General features: G+C 36.7%; 2 protein-coding genes across 3 annotated transcripts; one reads left to right on the top strand and one right to left on the bottom strand.

The window, feature by feature from the left end:
• The first annotated feature begins 11,024 nt into the window (after window positions 1-11,024).
• On the top strand, window positions 11,025-13,667 carry LOC131628438 (uncharacterized). Of its 2 annotated transcripts, XR_009291800.1 has the most exons (4): window positions 11,025-11,228; window positions 11,325-11,395; window positions 11,884-12,654; window positions 13,132-13,667. XR_009291800.1 is itself a non-coding variant. In XM_058899274.1 (3 exons), exons 1-3 carry the CDS (start codon window positions 11,161-11,163, stop codon window positions 13,245-13,247), a joined length of 255 nt encoding a protein of 84 aa, XP_058755257.1. In that variant the 5' UTR covers window positions 11,033-11,160; the 3' UTR covers window positions 13,248-13,667. The 2 variants fall into 2 exon arrangements, 1 of the variants encoding a protein (XP_058755257.1); XM_058899274.1 differs by lacking the exon at window positions 11,884-12,654 and having other exon boundaries at window positions 11,033-11,228.
• A 341-nt stretch (window positions 13,668-14,008) lies between these two features.
• LOC131628437 (beta-amylase 3, chloroplastic-like) lies at window positions 14,009-16,319 on the bottom strand. Its single transcript, XM_058899273.1, has 4 exons — window positions 15,740-16,319; window positions 15,432-15,642; window positions 15,181-15,291; window positions 14,009-15,094 (listed from the first exon to the last, which is right to left on the bottom strand). Exons 1-4 carry the CDS (start codon window positions 16,258-16,260, stop codon window positions 14,300-14,302), a joined length of 1,638 nt encoding a protein of 545 aa, XP_058755256.1. The 5' UTR covers window positions 16,261-16,319; the 3' UTR covers window positions 14,009-14,299.
• Between the last annotated feature and the right edge of the window lie 1,848 nt (window positions 16,320-18,167).

The raw sequence follows: 18,167 nt of genomic DNA, 5'->3' as shown, positions 1-18,167 counted from the left end.
ATGGCACCAGATAAAAGGATCACGATATTCAAGAATAGCAGTGAATAAAGTGAAGATCACAACATCCGAAAATAGCATTGAATGAAGTGAGAAAATGATATCCAGGAATGGCACTGAATAAAGGAATCACGATATCCAGAAATGGCACCAGATAAAGTGAGAAACATCTTTCAGGAATGGCGCTGAAAGTAGAAAGGGACATCTAGGAATAGAACTAGATGGAGAAGACAAACAAGTATCGGTTTTGGATAGGTGCCAAGTATGTTGGACTTAGATCTCAAGGTGGAGATGTTGATAGCAACAAGACCTCGGAAGAATGTAAATGAGTATGAATTTGTTTCTATGCATGATGTTAAAATTTTTTATGCATGATGAATGCTTAATGCAATGCGATAATTGGTGACAACAGATGGAGGCTCTATTGTGAGGCAAGATTGGAACTCTGATTTCTCAACACGAGAACTCAGCCAATTCTGCTTGGGAAGAAAATGCTTGAATACACTTCTATTACACTGGTAACTGTATCAAAATGATGATCCTTTTGGGAAGGACTAATAAACTGTGTTTGGGGATTGCTGAAGAAGATTGCCCCTGATTCATTAATTGTTGCAAGTTAACTGATCATGGCTTCAGCTGAACTATACTCGGGATGAACTGATCATGGCTTCAGTTCTTGAAATTCATGTTGGGATGGCTTGCCCCAGTATAAGTCTTGAAATGATATTCTGATCAACAAATCTTCACTGAACATCTGAACAACAGGATCTTGAAGTAACTGGCCTCTGATAGGATCACTGATCAAGTTTCTCGACTGTTTGAACTTCCTGAAAGATGAGTGCTTACTTGCAAATAAAATGTTCATTCAAGAATGGTAATTTTAATGCAATGCTCAAAGAATATTTTTGAAATCAAAGTCATTATTGGAATAAATGTTATTGATGTAAAGCAAATGAAATCACTGGTCAAAACATAAAGGTTAAGACGTTCAAAGTGAAAGATAAAGCAAAGATATGGTATCAAAGCAAATGATTGGCAAATCTCATGGGAGTCAGCTTACGCAAACTTGTTGTAGTATGCTTTCAAACAAACCTTGCTTCAATTAGGTCTTTTAAAGGTTGTAACGTGGTCAGGTTTACGGTTTTAGAAACAAAGGATATAAGGCTCAAAATTTGATTGTACCCACCCCATCTTCGTGATGATCTCCAGTCCTAAAACTCAGTTAATTCAACTTATGCATTCAAGTTCCAAGAGACTTCTGGAATTGCACCTTTGATAATGATGATAGTTCACAAGCAAAGAGAATTTTTGAGATTGCAGTCACTTCTTCCTTTTTGTTGTCACAACATTTTGTTGCTTGAGGAATTTTTTTGACTTCCTTTTTTTTTATTCTTTATTTTGATTTCCCTAACTTTTGCCTGAACTGTTTATTTTTGAACTTACAGTCAGCAGGATGCCTTATTTCTACCTAAGTCATCTTTTTGATTTTTGACTTAGCAGGCTTTTCTTTGTATATATCTTTTTGATACATATTTTTTGAAAGATAGTGACTGCCTTGCTTAATGATTGATGAACCATCATTGGCTTTTGATTGGCATCTCCAACATTTCTTTGATGTATGCGGAGGATAGCTTGTGATTGAAACCTTTGTTGAAAGGTGTACTGAATGATTCTCTTGAAATAGAATGCACAACCAAATTAATTGAGAACTACCCTGCCCCAGGTTTAAAATGCGGGTTTTTTCGTACAGAAAGAAACTCCTACTTCGAAGGCTCAAAGGGGTTGACGAGGGATTAACTTCCTTATTTCTCTAGTGTTTGGGAATTGAAACAATGCTTGTACATCATCAACAAAGTTTTATTTGAAAGCATACATTTCAACAACTTGGGTATTTTGTTGTCATCATCCTCCCTCCAATCCTTGCATAAAACACAGATTTGATAGAGAAAGCAAATGGAAGAAAAAGTTTTGTAAAAGAAAGCATAAGCATAAACATAGTGGATGTGAATGAATTCAAAATATGCAATGCTCATTTCATTAAAATCACCATTCAGAAACAAACAAAGTCTAAAAGTAAACAGCACAATAAAGGAAATACGAACAGTACAGAAACAAGGCCTAGTGACTAATCAGCAACAAAGATGAGCTATCTCGTCTGAAACACTTGGCTTTAGGAAAATCGGGCTTTGACTTGTCTTCAGCCACTCTGATCTGGCAAAGGATTAGTGACAACATTAGGACCCATATCCCTGAAAGATAGCATCTTTGATCTAACCAACTCTTGAACTCTAGTCTTCAAAGCATAACAACCTTCTAAATCATGGCCAGCACCACCCTGATGGAATTCACAATGAAGATCAGGTCGGAATCCTTTTCAGGGAGGGTTTCGAGGAGGAGGCATAGCTCTTGTAGTGATCAACCCTTTATGAACCAATGCATGATACAATTCAGTGTAAGACATAGGAATAGGATCAAAGTGAGTCCTATCGCGATTCTGATTAGCATTTTGAACTTGCACAAGAGCAACAACAGCTACATAAGGTTGATCATCATTCTGAGGTCTACGACGAGATCCCCTTCTGTCATCTGACACAGCATTAGTCTCATTCTCCTTCTTCTTGTGGAAGTTTCCATAAGGTTTCTTCGATCCACTAGAAGATTCAGCAACATGAGTGACTTTCCCATTCTTGATTCCTTCTTCAAGTCTCTGACCAATGGTTACCAAGTCTGTGAAGTTCGAAGATACACTACCAATAATTTTCTCCCAAAAGAAGGGTGAGAGAGTGTCCATAAACATGCCAGTCAATTCCTTTTCAGCTAAAGGTGGCTCCATTTGAGAAGCTAGCTCTCTCCAGCTTTGAGCGTACTCCTTGAAAGATTCTTTCTCTTTTTGAGACATGTTTTGCAGTTGTTGGCGATCAGGTGCCATGTCCAAATTATATTTATATTGTTTCATGAAAGCATCAGTCAGATCTTGGAAGCAATGAATGTGACTCTTCTCAAGCCCCATATACCATTTCAGTGAAGCTCCACTCAAACTATCCTGAAAGCAATGGATAAGCAATTTGTCATTTTGGGTATAAGCAGCCATCTTGCGATAGTACATGGTCAAATGGCTTCTTGGGCAAGTGTTCCCTTTATATTTCTCAAACTCAGGAGTCTTGAATTTTGTAGGCATGACTAAGTCGGAAACCAAACACATATTCTCAGTAGCAACCCCAAAGTAATCATTTCCTTCCATGGCTCTCAGGCGCTTTTCTAAAGTATGATACTGCTCTTTGACATCTTCAATATCTCCAGCATCTCCTTGACTTCCATTCTGGGAACGGGTAGCTTGATATTCAAACAGAGGATTCACATAAGTAGGCTGAGCAACATTGTGCATAATAGGTTGAGATTCAGTGAAGACAGGAGCATGAAACACTGGATTTGAGGCTTGACCAATCACAAGTTGTGAAGACTGACCAATAGCAGGAGTCTTCTCATAGGGAGGAGTGTAACCAAGTGGCAAACCAAACTTAGGCCATGTAGAAGGTGGTTGTTGAGTAGGTTGAGGGTCAACATCAGCACTTGAGACTTCAATAATGACGGTCTTCTGAGGCGGTTCTCCTCTAGCAATCAAAACTTGCAGCATTTCAGTTAGCTTGGTCATGCCTGACTTCAACTCATCAATTTCCATCCTGACCTCTGCATTGTGTTGCTTTTGGTATTCCATTCTCAATCTGACGTTGGCTCTAGTTCCGTACTTGTGTGGAGGAATCAGCTTGACGGTAGACAGACAAACTCTGAAGATGGAGACAGACAAGGATAAGTTTTCTGGACAACCTGGATGTATGTATGCAAATGATGCAATTGCTGTTTTTTGTTTTTTATTTATTTGATTTTCAAGGAATTCAAGTTATTAATTTGAAAACATCAAAACATGAAGGAGGTAAATCTTATATTGGATCAAAGCTTTGATTAAGTTATCATCAAGATCAATCATCCATTTTGGTGGATTAGAGTTTTCACCCCATCAACACCCAAGATCCATTGAGTTTGATGAAACTTATGATGTTTACAAAGAAAGACCTATGAGTTCCTTGGAAATCAAATGAATGCATGGATGTATGGTTTATGCATCAATCACAATCAAGATCACATGGTCGCATAAACAGGGTTCAAAGGTTCGACGTCACGAGCATGGAGTCAAAGTTAAGAACCACCCACAAAGGTATGTACTAGGGAATTTTGTACCTGCCGAACGGGTTCTACAAAGGTTCCCATAGTTTTCAATCTTCTATCGGATACTACCGGCACGCACAATTGCTCATGGGCGCCAATAATATGCCTAAAAAGACCTCGTCTGAGCGTAGTATCGCATGGCAACAAGCTCAAATTGGTACTCGAACTTGTTTATGCGCTACATCCTAAAAAGGCTTAGATGGGTTAAAAGGGTTCTAGGCCATTCAACTTCTACGGACACTCACTATTGAAAGTGATAGCGTTCTTACGATAGTTTGTAACAACATCTACTACCTTCCATGAGGCCTACACTGATTGGGGTTCCACCATATGATGCTCATGTTATGGATTGCTCCTGACATGCAACTATTGGTCTTACCACCTCCTATATCAAGTTACTCACAAAAGTCCGGGTTAGAACTTTATCTCATCACAGAGGAACCATCGAGCACCAAAAAAGAAAAAGAAAATAAACAAACAAAACACACAATAATATATACAAATAAAACACACAGATAAACAAAAATAGGCTTAACAAACTTAAAACTGGATCCCCAATGAAGTCGCCATTTTTTCTGTAGCGGGGAAAATATGAGATCTAAGCCATAGGATTGACTCGACTCAATATTTCAGTGAAAGTCGCCACCGCGCTTTATTGTTTCCAAAGGAAAAGGGAAAAGAACGAAAAAATCCAAAGTTTGTTTTTAAAACGAAAAGAGATCTTAGGTACGGGTATTATTTATACAAGGGGAAGGTTTTAAGCACCCCTCATATCTGTGGTACTCCACAGGAACCTTTTTGAAAAGTTGTGTTGTGTGTGTGTGCTAAAAAAGAGTTTGTTTTATTTTTAAAATAAGCTCGGCAAGACGTTAAGCCTTGTGCCTACATACCTCCTCGGTGCAATGGAGAAGTCAGAGCTAATGTAGTTCCGCTTAAAAGAGAAAACGTTTAAAAAACGAATAAACACTTTATCGTCGTCGGAGAGAAATACTCAGCCATTGATCTTGAGCATGAGAACAAACGAGTTCTTTGCATCGCAAATGAAAGAAGGGCTCCAACTCGGATAGAAATCAACGAGTATGCCACTAGCTCTCTCACGCGGAAAAGACCTCATTATATCAATCAATTTTAAAATCGTGGGGTATCGCCGCTCGTTTCGACAATTAGTCGTGTCTAAACTTTTTGAAGAAAAAGGCCACTAAGGGCAAAAGATATTTTTTAAGAAAGATTTTGAAAAGGTTGCAAACATAAGAAGGTTTTTGAAAAAGGGAGAAGATTTTGAAAATCTAAGAATGGGGCAAGAGACGAAGAGGCTACCCTAGTGCGTAAAATAAAAGCTAAGGAAAAAACGGTCTAACCGAAGAAAAAGCCAACACTTGACATTAAGAGTCAAGGTAGATTTCCAATCCTTTGGAATATCAATACCAAACCAACATTATCACTTGGGGATCCAGATGAACTTATTATCTTTAGCACCACTTTGCATTAAGCACATTAAAATTCTGACGAAAATCGGGCAGAGTAACGGTTATTTTCGGGTAAAATCCTTATATCAATGCCTTGGAATTAACCATCAAGGGCTTTCAAGGAAATACCTGCACACATAAACAGACAACAATCCAATGCCAGACAGATAGAATAACAACAGAGTAATAACGGAATAAGAGTCCAGAGGTACTAAGTCCATAAGTCCGAATCTCCAAAATGCTCGGGATAGTAACCAATAGTCCAAGAGAGAACCTTAAGCATTTTTTAGATTTTTGTTGTTTATTAGTGTTTTAGCATAAAAGTAAAGTATGGTCCAAGTGGACAAAAATAAAATAGTGGAAACATAAACATAGCGTCCAAATGGACAAAGAAAAAATAGCGGAATATAAACGTCCAAATGGACAAAGAGAAAATAGCGGAATGTAAATATGATGAAATGATAAAATAAAGCGATAAAGCGAGAAATATAAAGGGCAATGTAATAAAGTGCGGAAATTAAAGTTAGTTATTAGATGTTAAAGATAACCATATTGAAACTTGTCAAGTATGTTATCAAAGTTAGTAATAAAGATCGATGGTGAGTGAGGGATGTTCTCGGATTTAAATTCAATGGAAATTTATCAGAAGCTTGATAAAATCATAGCGACTACACGATAAACCTCCATAAGTCTTAAATCAACCGCATACAATTCTCTTCCATATTTGATCTTTTTTGATTCGGGACACGAAATATTGCGCTATGTTAAGCAGATCGCCAAGTGATTTATGTAGAAATCACCCTACAACGAGGCCGGTCAAAACTTTATGTGCTAATGCATGCAAGAGAAGCGATATGTAGATCACTCTCCGAAAGCAATACCGCACGAAAAGAAAATAGGTAGCGATCTAGTCTTTACCAAGAATCCATAAGAATTCTCAAGGTATTAAAACTTTCATCGATCAAAAGAAAAAAGAGAAGAAGAAGAATAAAATTGCATAAAGTAAAATCAACTCACACTATCATTAATATCATTCCTCTAATATTATGGATTTGGTCATTTCAAACCTATCAACATCCTAGATCCAATGATATTAATGAAGTGGAGGAAGAAGGAAAGCAAAACAAGCATAAAAAAAGGCAAAAAAAGCATTCTGCCTCACTGGAAATCGATTTACCTCTGTGGGAAATCGATTTCCTGAGTGCAGAGTTCAAATTTGGCATAAAAACAAGGTGGAAATCGATTTCCTACAGAGGGAAATCGATTTCTTGCGCGCAGCTTTCAAAAAAACAGCATTAGTGAACATAAAACTTGATCTAGACAAACATACAAACACCTTATGATCACATATCCATTGGAGCACGAATTTTCCATCAAATCACCATCAAATAGGACCAATATAGAATCAAATATGCATTGAACACAAGCAACAAAGATCTACATCTTAGAGTTTAGGAATTTACCAATTCTTGAACCAAATTGTTGGAGTAGCTTCAAGAACAAGCACAAAGTGTGTAGATCCTTCAAAATTGGAGATGAACAAACAAAGAAAAGAGAGAAATGTAGGAGGTTTAGTTCAAAACTAGTAAGATTTAATGTGAATCTCACTAATTCTATGAAAATGAACTTTGGGTGAGGGTTTTGGAAAGGGTGAGAAATGAATTTGCAAGCAATTTTTTGGCTCTCCAAGCTTGAGAAATGAGAGAGTAGAGACCTCTATTTATAGGATGGGAGCAAGAGTAGTGGCAATTTGGTCTTTTTGCATTCGGTAATTAACTTGTGTTTAATTGGTGTTTAAATGGTAAAAATGGTAAAAATGGGAAAATGGGGTTTAATGAAGGGAATTAATTTTGGTGAGGTGGAAAATTGGTAAAATGACAAAAATGATCAAAGAAAATGTGATTGGTGCCAAAATGATGTCATGCTTCCCTCTTTTTTTCAAATTTCGTCCAGGGAAATCGATTTCCTATATGGGTAAATCGATTTCCATAGTGAAATTTTCAAAAATCCATTTTCTTGCACTGTTTTGATTTTTGCCCGATCTTTTACCTGTAAAATATAAACAAAAGAGGCAAAATACATATTTATGGATTTTGGTTAGTATAAAACAAATAAAAAGCTAGAAATGCTTGATGGTTCCCCTCAAGGACAAAATGATACCTCAAGATTGTGATCTTGATTGATGATTGAAATGCAAATGATGTATGATCTTAGGGTCAAAAATCGGGGTATGACAGTAGGGAAAGATGAAATGGCCTGAGCTTTGAAGACATATAAATCATTATATCTATCAGCTAAACAAATCCCTTTCATGGATTTTTTTTGGTGCAAAATCAAACATGATTTGTTATTGAAAGTGAGTGAGCAGCAAGAGGAGTCAATAAATTTAGTAGTAGATATTAAGTTAACATTGAATTTTGGTATATAATAAACATTAAAAATAATTATTGAATTAGACAAATGAGCCATGCCAACAATGTTAGTCATTATAGTAGAGCCGTTATGAAGTTTCATAGTTATGGGTGGAACAAAGGAATAAAAATGAAAGTTATGCAAATTAGGAGTAACGTGATGAGTAACAATTGTATTGATTATCTAATGTACATGTGGCTTAACATCTGAGGAGGTAGAGACAAAGTTGATGTTATGCAATATGGAGGAGTCAGAAGAATTAACAGCAGGGGAATAAGAATGTTGATGATTGAGCATCTGGAGAATTCGATTGTATTGATTCTGAATGGTAGTTAGGCAGCCTTGAGGATTACTACAATGAATAATACTTTTTATGACGAAACTTTCACCTTTCACATGCTAAAAACCGAGAGGATATTTCCTTGGAGCGTAATGTTTTATTTTTTAATAAGATAAACAACATGTTACGTCGGTGTTATACAAAACCGAGGTAGCCCAACTATAAGTTAGTGCCTTTATTTATCCATAAAAAAATTAATAAACATGTTATCTTGGTTTTCTAGAGAACCGAGATAATATAGCTATAAGAACCTCGCTTCGAATCCCCGTTTTCGCATTTAAAATTTTGTATCAATAAACAAGAATAGGAAATAATAGAAAAAAGAAAAATTTCATTGGTAGTAATAAAGAAACAACACAACAAAGAAAACTACTCAACAAATTCAAACTTCTCAGTCCACTCAATTTCAACATTACCCGTAACTATCCCTCATTTATGGAAAAGTGTAGAAAGAAGTCTTCCATAAGGTATGAGAAAACTCGTTTCCCCCGAGAAGTATTTATCTTTTCCTTCAAGAAGTTGAAAATGGTAATAGGAATATTAACACTCATGTTGTAGATGAGGAATACCAAGAGATGCTTATCATACCAAGTAAGCGTTTCTAAGTCTTTCTCTCTTGGAAGGAGATTTGCCATTATAAGTTGAAACAATTTTTTTGCAACATGGAGTATAGAATTAGAATCAGAGAGGTTATTTCTTTTGGCATAAATTTGTTGAAGTTGGGCTGAGTAGACATTGTTATTTTCATAGTGTTCAACATAACTACCTGTCTCTTGAAAGTTGATTGTCATAACAATCAGTGATGGAGTAATGAAGAAATGAGAGCCATTGATATAGGAATAGATGACTTCAACATGACCATTTGGCACAACAGAGGCATTCATCCAGAACTCTTTAACGAGATTAGTGTATATGGGGCCATGAACTACAAGTTTTTATCGGATTTTTTCAAAAAATCATATAGTGTTAACTTCTTTTTTTTCCTATCGGATATGAACTAACATATTTTTTAAAAACCCATAAAATTATAAAACATACCGGATTTATCGAAAATCCAATAGTGTTAACTTCATTTTTCATAAGTCTATCCGATATGAACTAACAGATTTTTTAAGTGTACTACCAAAATTTTAAATTTATTGCTTTTTTAAGAGTAAACTTTTTGACCAAATATTGAGATGAAGTAAATATTGACAAGAATGTATCAACCTAATCATATGGAGGAAGCAACTATTTGGTTTGATAAAGAGTTGCGAAGGACGGTTGAAGACATCGTGGTTGGTGGAGGTCCTTTCTCCGGGGACATTCAATGGAGGATGACTTCTTTACCATTAGAGCTATGGGTTTGGGTTTATACTCGACATTAGAGGTTGCCTCATACACTTTTCTAGCTTCTAGGGTCCAATCTTGGGTGTTACGTGATCATATATTGATAGACAATGAGGTTTATTGTATGATCTCATATTTCGACAAAGCTTTGGACGGTCTTAGTGTTGCAATTTCAAATTTTGACCTTAGTAGTTTTACTCGAAAGAACATCGTTCCTCCTAAAGCATAACATGTGTTTAGCGAGTGCCTTTTTTACTAAAACTGTTAATGACATGAATGTAAAGTTTGACATGACTACAAGACAAAAGGCAATTTTTGGTGGTTTGTAAGCCACACATGCTTAAGACTTTCTCCTTGCTATTCCGATTGATGGGCTAGGCCAACATATCTCACTGGTGAAGTTCAATACTATCCTTAGAGACTGTCTTATGATTCCTATATTTCCTATTGATGAGGTTTGCCCTGTTTGTCGTAAGGCGTGTTTGAATACATTTAGGGAAGGCATGATTCATTGTAGGAAGCTTCCAGACTTTAAATATAGACATAACCTTGTTAGGAATGTTCTGATTGATATATTTTGATGGGTCGAAGTATATGTTAAGAAAGATGCACGTGTGAAGTTTTTTGATTGACTCGTATAAGAGGAGATCGACACTTAGGCCAACATATGTTCTAGTGTACGGGACATGCTTGCGTGAATTTGACTGGGGTTTCTTCATCGGTGGGACTGTGGACATGTGGTTTTATTGTGGGGTAGACAACTCTCAAAGCCGCTTCAAGTAAAATGGTCAAACATGAAAAAATGTGTTTCGACAACCAACATGCTTTTATACCATCTGCCTTTGACACTTTTGGTTTCTTAGCACCAGAAGCAATTGATCTTTTACAAAGAGTTCAAAGGCATATGAATAACAATATTGTATCTCTTAGGTCTATACATATAATTTTTAAAAGGATTAATTTTACAATTCACAAAAGAGTAGCGTCTCAGTTTATTGCCCATTTCTCTTATATTTTTATATTAAAGTATTATTAAGTTATAATTATAAAGAAGAAACAAAACATACACTTAAAAAAATGTTATTGCTAAGAGTTGAATCTTGGACCAACAATTCTATTAATCCAATTAGGAAGTGTCAGCTGAGTTACGCCACCCAGTCAAGAGTATTTGAATATTATAGAAAATTGGATGGTGTCATATATGAGTTTTTTTGGGAGTCCAGACAAAATCTATAAAAAAAACCATCCCAAAACTTGAAGAACTCATATCTTTGACATGGGCCGTAAATAAGTTGGGCCTATCAGTGTTGAAAGTCCAACATTAGGTCATCGTCGGTATTGGATGAGACGAGAACATCATTCGTACCGGAAATTCTCCCGTAATAAGAGTGAATGGAGAAGAGGATCACCCTGGTTCAAACCGTTGCCACCGCCGGCGTCTTCTCCGCCATTTCCTTCTGGTAATTATTTCTCTCTCTCTCCTCATTCTTGAATTTTCAGTTTGTAGTAGTTTGCGACAAACCTAATCCGAATTGAATCCGTTATTCTACTTTTAGGTATGGATTCATGTTTGGCAGAGAATCCTCTCGCAAAGAGCTCTCTCACCTAATTGAAGATCTCCGCCGCGGTAACCCAACTCCTCCTCCCCATTCTTGAAGCTCTTTGATCAATGAAGTAATTGCACCGTGCAGAGTAGCTTCACTCACTATGTATCTTTTCTTGTATTGGTTTTAGTTTGTTAATAATGGTTTCGCTTAGAGCTATATAGTATAGTAACGTGTTCAGATTTCATAGTGTACTTTTTCCCTGACAATTTTGTAACTAGTGTTGATTTTAGAGGATGAGATTGCTTTTCAACTTTGTGAACTTGCAATTCTCCTGTTTCCTTATAATTTGACAACTTATATGCCAAAATTTGGGAGGCATTTCTCTCTGTAAACATGTTTATTTAACTATGATTTGACAAGTTTGTTCTGCTCACGTTACACTATGTGAATCGTGATACTATGAATTTTACAAATCTAAATTATTTCATCTTACTTTCGCTTACAGAAGTGGTCCACTGAAAAAATTTAGGTTTTTTGTTATGTGCTTTTTTTTCATTACATTGTGCAGATGTTTTCAGAGATTCATAAACTTCTAAAGGCCTATTGCTAGTTGCTACGGATTCAATGGGCTAGTGGCTCAGCATCCTTTTCCTTACATACCTAATAAGCAAAAGAGAAATTTTTAATTGGAGGGAGTTTGTAATGCAAAAGTATAACAATGGGCCACAATTAGAGGTGTGTGTCAAGTTCTTATGACTGGGAATTGCTTGGTAGCGTTGCTCAAGTTAGTGCCATTAAAAATATCTGTGTTTTCTTGGAGAGTTTTCCAAAATAGGATACCATTAGAAGTTAATAGGGGAAAACGAGGTGTTTTTTTAACATGATATGGTTTAACGTGTCTTCGGATGTGGGATGGAAGAGGATGTATCATACTTATTTTTCGAATGTCATTTAAGTGTTGAAGTATGGAATGGTATTTTGGATTGGGTGGGTGTATCCAATGTATATTAAGGGATTGGAAAATTTCACTCAATTCTTTTGGCTTCCTGTTGTGTGTAATGGATTTTTTCTACTAATTGACCATCATGTTGAGACCAATTATATCTGGCCGAGTTGCAGATATTTTGGAGGGTGCTAAGGCTATTCTTTTTATTATTATATGTGGATGTTAATGCTATAAAACTGATGTGAATAGTGTTCCTGTCATCACAACATAGAATGAGGTGGAGCAAAAATTTGGTGCTATGAAAAATGTTATGGAATGCTGCGGTATGAAGAGCTGTTGTGCTGCCAGTCATGGAGGTGATGCAGTCTTGCTTAGGCGATTGTTACTTGTTTGGTAAGGTTTCAAGTAGTAGAGTGGCAGAGTCATTGGAAATTTATTATGTGTTTTATTGTCGCATTTACTTAAGACTCATGGGTGATTTTGGACAAAGATGAGGGCGGGAGTAAAGTATGGATCTGGATTATTTTGTGTGAAGTTTATTGTCAATTCTTAATGAAAATACGTGGAGATATAATACTAGGTTCACAAATTGGTACTTGTAGGTGTGATGTTTTCGTATTACATTCTTTTGACTTACAAACAACAAATTAATTGGTTCTTCTGCTGTAAACCTTTCTCATGGCATGCTTGTGCTTTGAGTATTTAGCATTAATAAAATTATTTTTGCTTTTGCAAAAAAAAGGGACACAATTTTCTTATTGCATATTGTTATCTTTGTTGTGGTGGGAATTGGATTGATACACAAGAAGAATGTTCAAATAAAATGAAGATGTCACTCTCTGACCAACTTAACATGTGCTTATCTTACAGGGATAGAGAAACAAATTGGACTGGGATTCTCCAATTTGTGGTGCCGATGTTACTCTAACTTTCAACTTCTGCAAATCAGCATATGGATCTTAAGTTTCAAAGGTGTCAGCATATGAATCTTGAGTTTCAAACGGTGTCATGTGTTATACCGCCGCCCAAGTTTACCGTCCAAACAACCATCACCAACTCTGAACACCATCATTTTGCTCGACTACCACTGTCGTTTTTACTCGATCACTCCAATTTTTCATACGTTCTGGCTGTAGACTCTGACAACTAAAATATGGAATGCAACCAACCTTAATCATAAGTTTGGTCATCACATTATGACAAAGTCAAGAGTTTTTAGAACTTTAAATTTCTTGTGGAAAATATATTTTCGCGTGTTGTACAAGGCTTAGGCATCGTAGATTAGTATATGACTTGACTTTGTTTTCATCTAAATTGTCATTTTGTAAGTTGTAACTTCAAAATACAAAAGATTGGAGAATAATCATGTATTCAGTGGGTCTGTGAAATGTATATGTTCGTTTGAATTTAAGAGCATACACTTGCTTGTAAATTGAAAAGGATGGTGAAGATCTTATATGATGGTGAGAATAGCTTGTTAAAAGGGGTTTATTTATGGCTTTTGATAAAACTGATCACATATGGATCTGTGATGGTGAAGGCACGCAAAGGTAAGTCGATGACAGTGGTGTGGTTGTAGTTGTGTCGGTGGTCAGAGTTGAAAATGGTTCTCTAATGACAGTTTGCTTGAAGCATAAGATTGATCTACTGATATGTATGAGTTGAAAGTTAGAGTAACTTAGATGCCACAAAGTTAGAGAATCCAAATCCAAACAAATCAGATTGGTGAGCTTTTGCTCAAGGATAGAAGTGATGAATACAAAATAGAGACCAATACCAGTATATTGATTCTTTACCTTCAGCAGATAAAGTTTTTCTCATTAATAAATGGAGTTATATATACATCATGAAATAAAATAATTTCTCCATGATCTCAGGTTCTGGCATGGCCTTGGCCACTGTTCTATGTATACACATCACAATTCTATCTCATTTTCCCTCTTTTTCTATACTGTCTTCCTTTTTCCTATGAAAAACATCTTATGATGGTTATGAACAAACAACCAAGACGCCTGAACATACCCGCTAATACATGTGTTCACACAACAAGAGCCTCAACCTCTTGTTTGTGCTCTTTAGTTTTCTTGATGTGCCCGACATAAATATCACTTCCGCGTGAATCGGAATCTGGAAGTCTTTGTCTCCGACCACCTTCAGACATGTTTCTTACAAAATCCACAAGGTGTCGCCAGTTATCACCTTCGAACAACTTTTTATTCATTCTCAAGTAGGTAAATGCAGCCAATCCACTGCCAGAATCGGACATACTTGTAGACAAAACTTGAGCGTATCCTCCAGCATCGTATCTCTCCAACGCATTTTCCCCAGCAAGTTCTATTCTAGCCTTTCTCGTCGCCGTCTTTACTTGATGAACTAACCCTTCTGGTGAGCAGTTAGCATGATCAGGCTGTTCTCTGTCTTTCATTTCCATGCAGGTGAAGTTGAAGACAACGTCATGGTTTGCAAACATTTTCGCTATTGGAAGATATCCATCAGTATGCCGAGTATTATAGTATCCAGCAGTCAGTTCAGCTGCGTGCGACCTTGATCTGTAATGCCAATGGATTCCTGCGATTTTACCAGACAGTTTCACACCAGAAGCTTGGAATATTTCTTTGGCTGATACAAGGATCTTCTCGCCGTGTTCCAACAATTTACCCGAGTACCATCCTAGAAAGAACTGTCCATATTCAGAGTTCCATGTTCCATCTTTTCTGAAAAAACCAGTATCCTCAGGAAACTGTTTGTACTGGCCGGAATCATGAGGACCGCCTTTTCCCCATTCCTTCTTTCCGATAGCCTCGGCTGCTGCTGCCAAGGATGCTTTCATATACTGCATAACAAACAAGCAATTTTAGCCAAAAGATTTTTCGAAAATCTGAGCAATGGTTATTAAATGAATGGATTTGTTTTTCATACCTTGTCATAACATTGGAATTCTCCAATTCCAGGAAACTTCCAAGTTCCATTGCTTTCTGGATATGATGGATATCTCAGCTCCCCACATGGACCCATTCCTACTTGTACTTCCTGCAAAGTTATAGGTCTTGTGATATCAGATTCAACTCTCATGTTAATCATGCTAAGTTTTATTAAAGTTCTATGGTATATGTATCCTATATCAGTGTCTATATTGACTACTTTGCAGCTCTAGTTGAAGTATAACGTACCGAGATGACACTGCCTAAGTAATCACTGAATCTGTCGCGAAAGCTCCTCATGTAATCGGCATAGACTTGGAGGGGAGTTCTTCCTCTTAGCACAGGCACTGAATCACAGCCCAATGATATATACTCGGGATTTCTCCTCCCCGATCGGTCTGTGTAAACTATATCCGGGTTCTTGCTGATCTCTTCCATCACCCATGGAGGTAAAGGCACACTGAAAAATTACGACAGAGAGAAAATATTAGTCATAGCACTGAATCACAAATCTTTCTAAAGTAAGATATAACAATCACTGTGATATGATATCATACCTGCATGAATCTCCAACATTTCCTCCACACTGATGAAAAGACATAACAACTTGAATCTTCAAACCAAGCTTTTGCACCATTTGCACAAGCTCAGCATAAGCTTCCCAATTATACTTCAAAGGTCCATCTTTTTCAACCAAACCCCACCAAACATCAACCATAACCCCCTCAACTCCAGCACTCTTCAGAGCCATCAAACTAGCATTCATCGCTCTTGGTTTGTTCAAATTTCCGTTCATTGTTACCGTGTCAAGTGGAAGCATCACAAACACAGGTACTCTCTTTGAATCATCATGGTTACTATGAACAATTGATGGAGCATGCACCTTCTCATATTTCTCATCAATGTTTACTTCAGTTTTGAAGGTGTGTGCTACTTGCAATGAACTCTTGACTTTAAGATTAAAAGATGGTTTAGTTTTTGCAAAGGTGAGTGTTGCAGAGACATCATCGTATGATTTAAGGAATTTGGTTTCTTTCTGAATGACGAAAGAAACTGAAGAACGAAGTGTTAAAGTCATTGTTTTTGAAAATGGATAAAGGATATTATGTTGGAAAAGGTGAAATTGTGTGTGTTTATTTATAAGAAATGAAACTGAGATTTGGGATTGAAAAGTAGAAAAAGTGCAAGAGGTTTGAAGTGGACAACGTTGGTGGGCTCAGATTGAAACGTAGAAAAAGTGCAAGAAATCAAAACTAGACTGTTGTGTGTGACTCTTGCTTACGTGTTTCCACCTATTCCATTCTTATCCTAGCAAAGCGTGTGTGGCTTCAAGTTTTTCACCGTACCGAAGATTAGGGCTGTTTTCGGTCCGGTCCGGTCTGGGTATTTGCTATTCCGAGAGCCGAATCGAAATAGTATCGGGTAAATTCAGACCGGACCGAAATAGTGATGATCAATTTTTTGGACCGAAACCGGACCGTTATTTTGGATATCCGACAAAAGTATCCAATAAATATCCAATATAATATCCATTTTTGATATCGGATAAAAAAATTATTCATTCCTGGACCGAATAACATTTAGTCGGTCCAATGGACCAGTTTCACCGGTCCGGTTCTCAGATCCTATGGACCAAATACAACCCTACCAAGATAACAAAGCGTTTCCACATGTTTATGGTCGGTTTGTTTTCATTAAGGTATTAAAAAAACGTATCAATTGAAGTTATTATTACCGCTTCACAAAATCACGGCAGATGGGACTTTGAGACGCGAGAATATTGAGTGAAACGTGCACTTACAATTGTAAGTTTAATTTTAAGGATGAAGCACTTACAATTGATTTTGAATCTGTAGACTTGATTTTGATATATTTAGTTAATTGATCATATTTTATTGTGAGAGGTGAGGCTGAGTTTTCCTGTATTTTTTTTATTGAATTTTTTTATGATCAGCAAAGATATATTTCGAGGATGGACATATGTTGTGAAAAACGATACCAATAACAAAGTATAATAGAGAATTAGGGGAAATAATAAGAACACAAGAATTGGTTATAACTGCTATTCTTTTACTTTCTCTTAAAACAAGATTACAAGTTTACAAGAATAACAAATAACCTCTCTCACCCTAAATTAGGATTTGCAGCTTAGCAATGATGAGAGACTATTATGCTATTTATAATAAAACCTAACATACTAACTAATGAGCTTTTTCAGCAAGGCCCATTACACAAGCCAACTTAATAAACAAGCTAACTTAACAAATTAGGGTTTAAACACTAAAACCTAATTTAACATGCTAACAACTCTAGCATCTTCGACACAAGCATGTGAACAACCTTCGACTTCATGCTTAATCCTGTCGAACCAAGAAACTACCCTTCGACTATAATAGAGTTCGATCCAATATCTCACAAATCTCCACCTTGGATCTAACTCTACAACATCAAGGGAACAAACTAGCTTTCTTCATGCAGCTTTAGCAACTGCATACAGTGAAAAAACTTGCAACTCGGCAATGTCTTGGTGATCATATCAGCAGCATTGTCTTCAGTCGAAACCTTCAGCACTTGGACTTCTCCACGCTCGATTACTCCTCTGACGAAATGCAGCCTCACATCAATGTGCTTAGTTCACTCATGATAGGCTGAATTCTTCGACAGATGTATTGCACTTTGACTATCACATTTAACAGTGATACCTCGACCTTGAAGTTTCAGCTCCTTCGCAAAACCTTCAAGTCACAATACTTCTTTCACAGCTTCAGTTAAGGCAATATACTCCGCTTCAGTGGTTGATAGAGCAACAACCTTCTGAAGTGTTGCTTTCCAACTAATTGCTGTGCCAAACATAGTGAAAACATATCCAGAAATAGATTTTCTAGAATCCATACAACCTGCATAATCAGAGTCGACATATCCTTCGATTACTGCTTTACTATATTCACCTAAGGATCCACCATAAATTATGACTCTATTCCGAGA

This window comes from Vicia villosa, unplaced genomic scaffold (assembly GCF_029867415.1).
Source record: "Vicia villosa cultivar HV-30 ecotype Madison, WI unplaced genomic scaffold, Vvil1.0 ctg.000455F_1_1, whole genome shotgun sequence".
NCBI classification, from domain to species: domain Eukaryota; kingdom Viridiplantae; phylum Streptophyta; class Magnoliopsida; order Fabales; family Fabaceae; genus Vicia; species Vicia villosa.
Note: the sequence above shows the minus strand (reverse complement) of the source record. Positions and strands in the feature narration are given on the sequence as shown.

Excerpts from the sequence above, each read along its gene's own strand:
- LOC131628438 (XM_058899274.1), top strand. The coding sequence starts at position 11,161 with ATGGAGAAGAGGATCACCCTGGTTCAAACCGTTGCCACCGCCGGCGTC. Across the intron at positions 11,229-11,324 it reads TTCTCCGCCATTTCCTTCTG|GTATGGATTCATGTTTGGCA; the intron begins GTAATTATTTCT and ends TTCTACTTTTAG. Across the intron at positions 11,396-13,131 it reads AATTGAAGATCTCCGCCGCG|GGATAGAGAAACAAATTGGA; the intron begins GTAACCCAACTC and ends CTTATCTTACAG.
- LOC131628437 (XM_058899273.1), bottom strand. The coding sequence starts at position 16,260 with ATGACTTTAACACTTCGTTCTTCAGTTTCTTTCGTCATTCAGAAAGAA. Across the intron at positions 15,643-15,739 it reads AATGTTGGAGATTCATGCAG|TGTGCCTTTACCTCCATGGG; the intron begins GTATGATATCAT and ends GTAATTTTTCAG. Across the intron at positions 15,292-15,431 it reads ACTTAGGCAGTGTCATCTCG|GAAGTACAAGTAGGAATGGG; the intron begins GTACGTTATACT and ends ATAACTTTGCAG.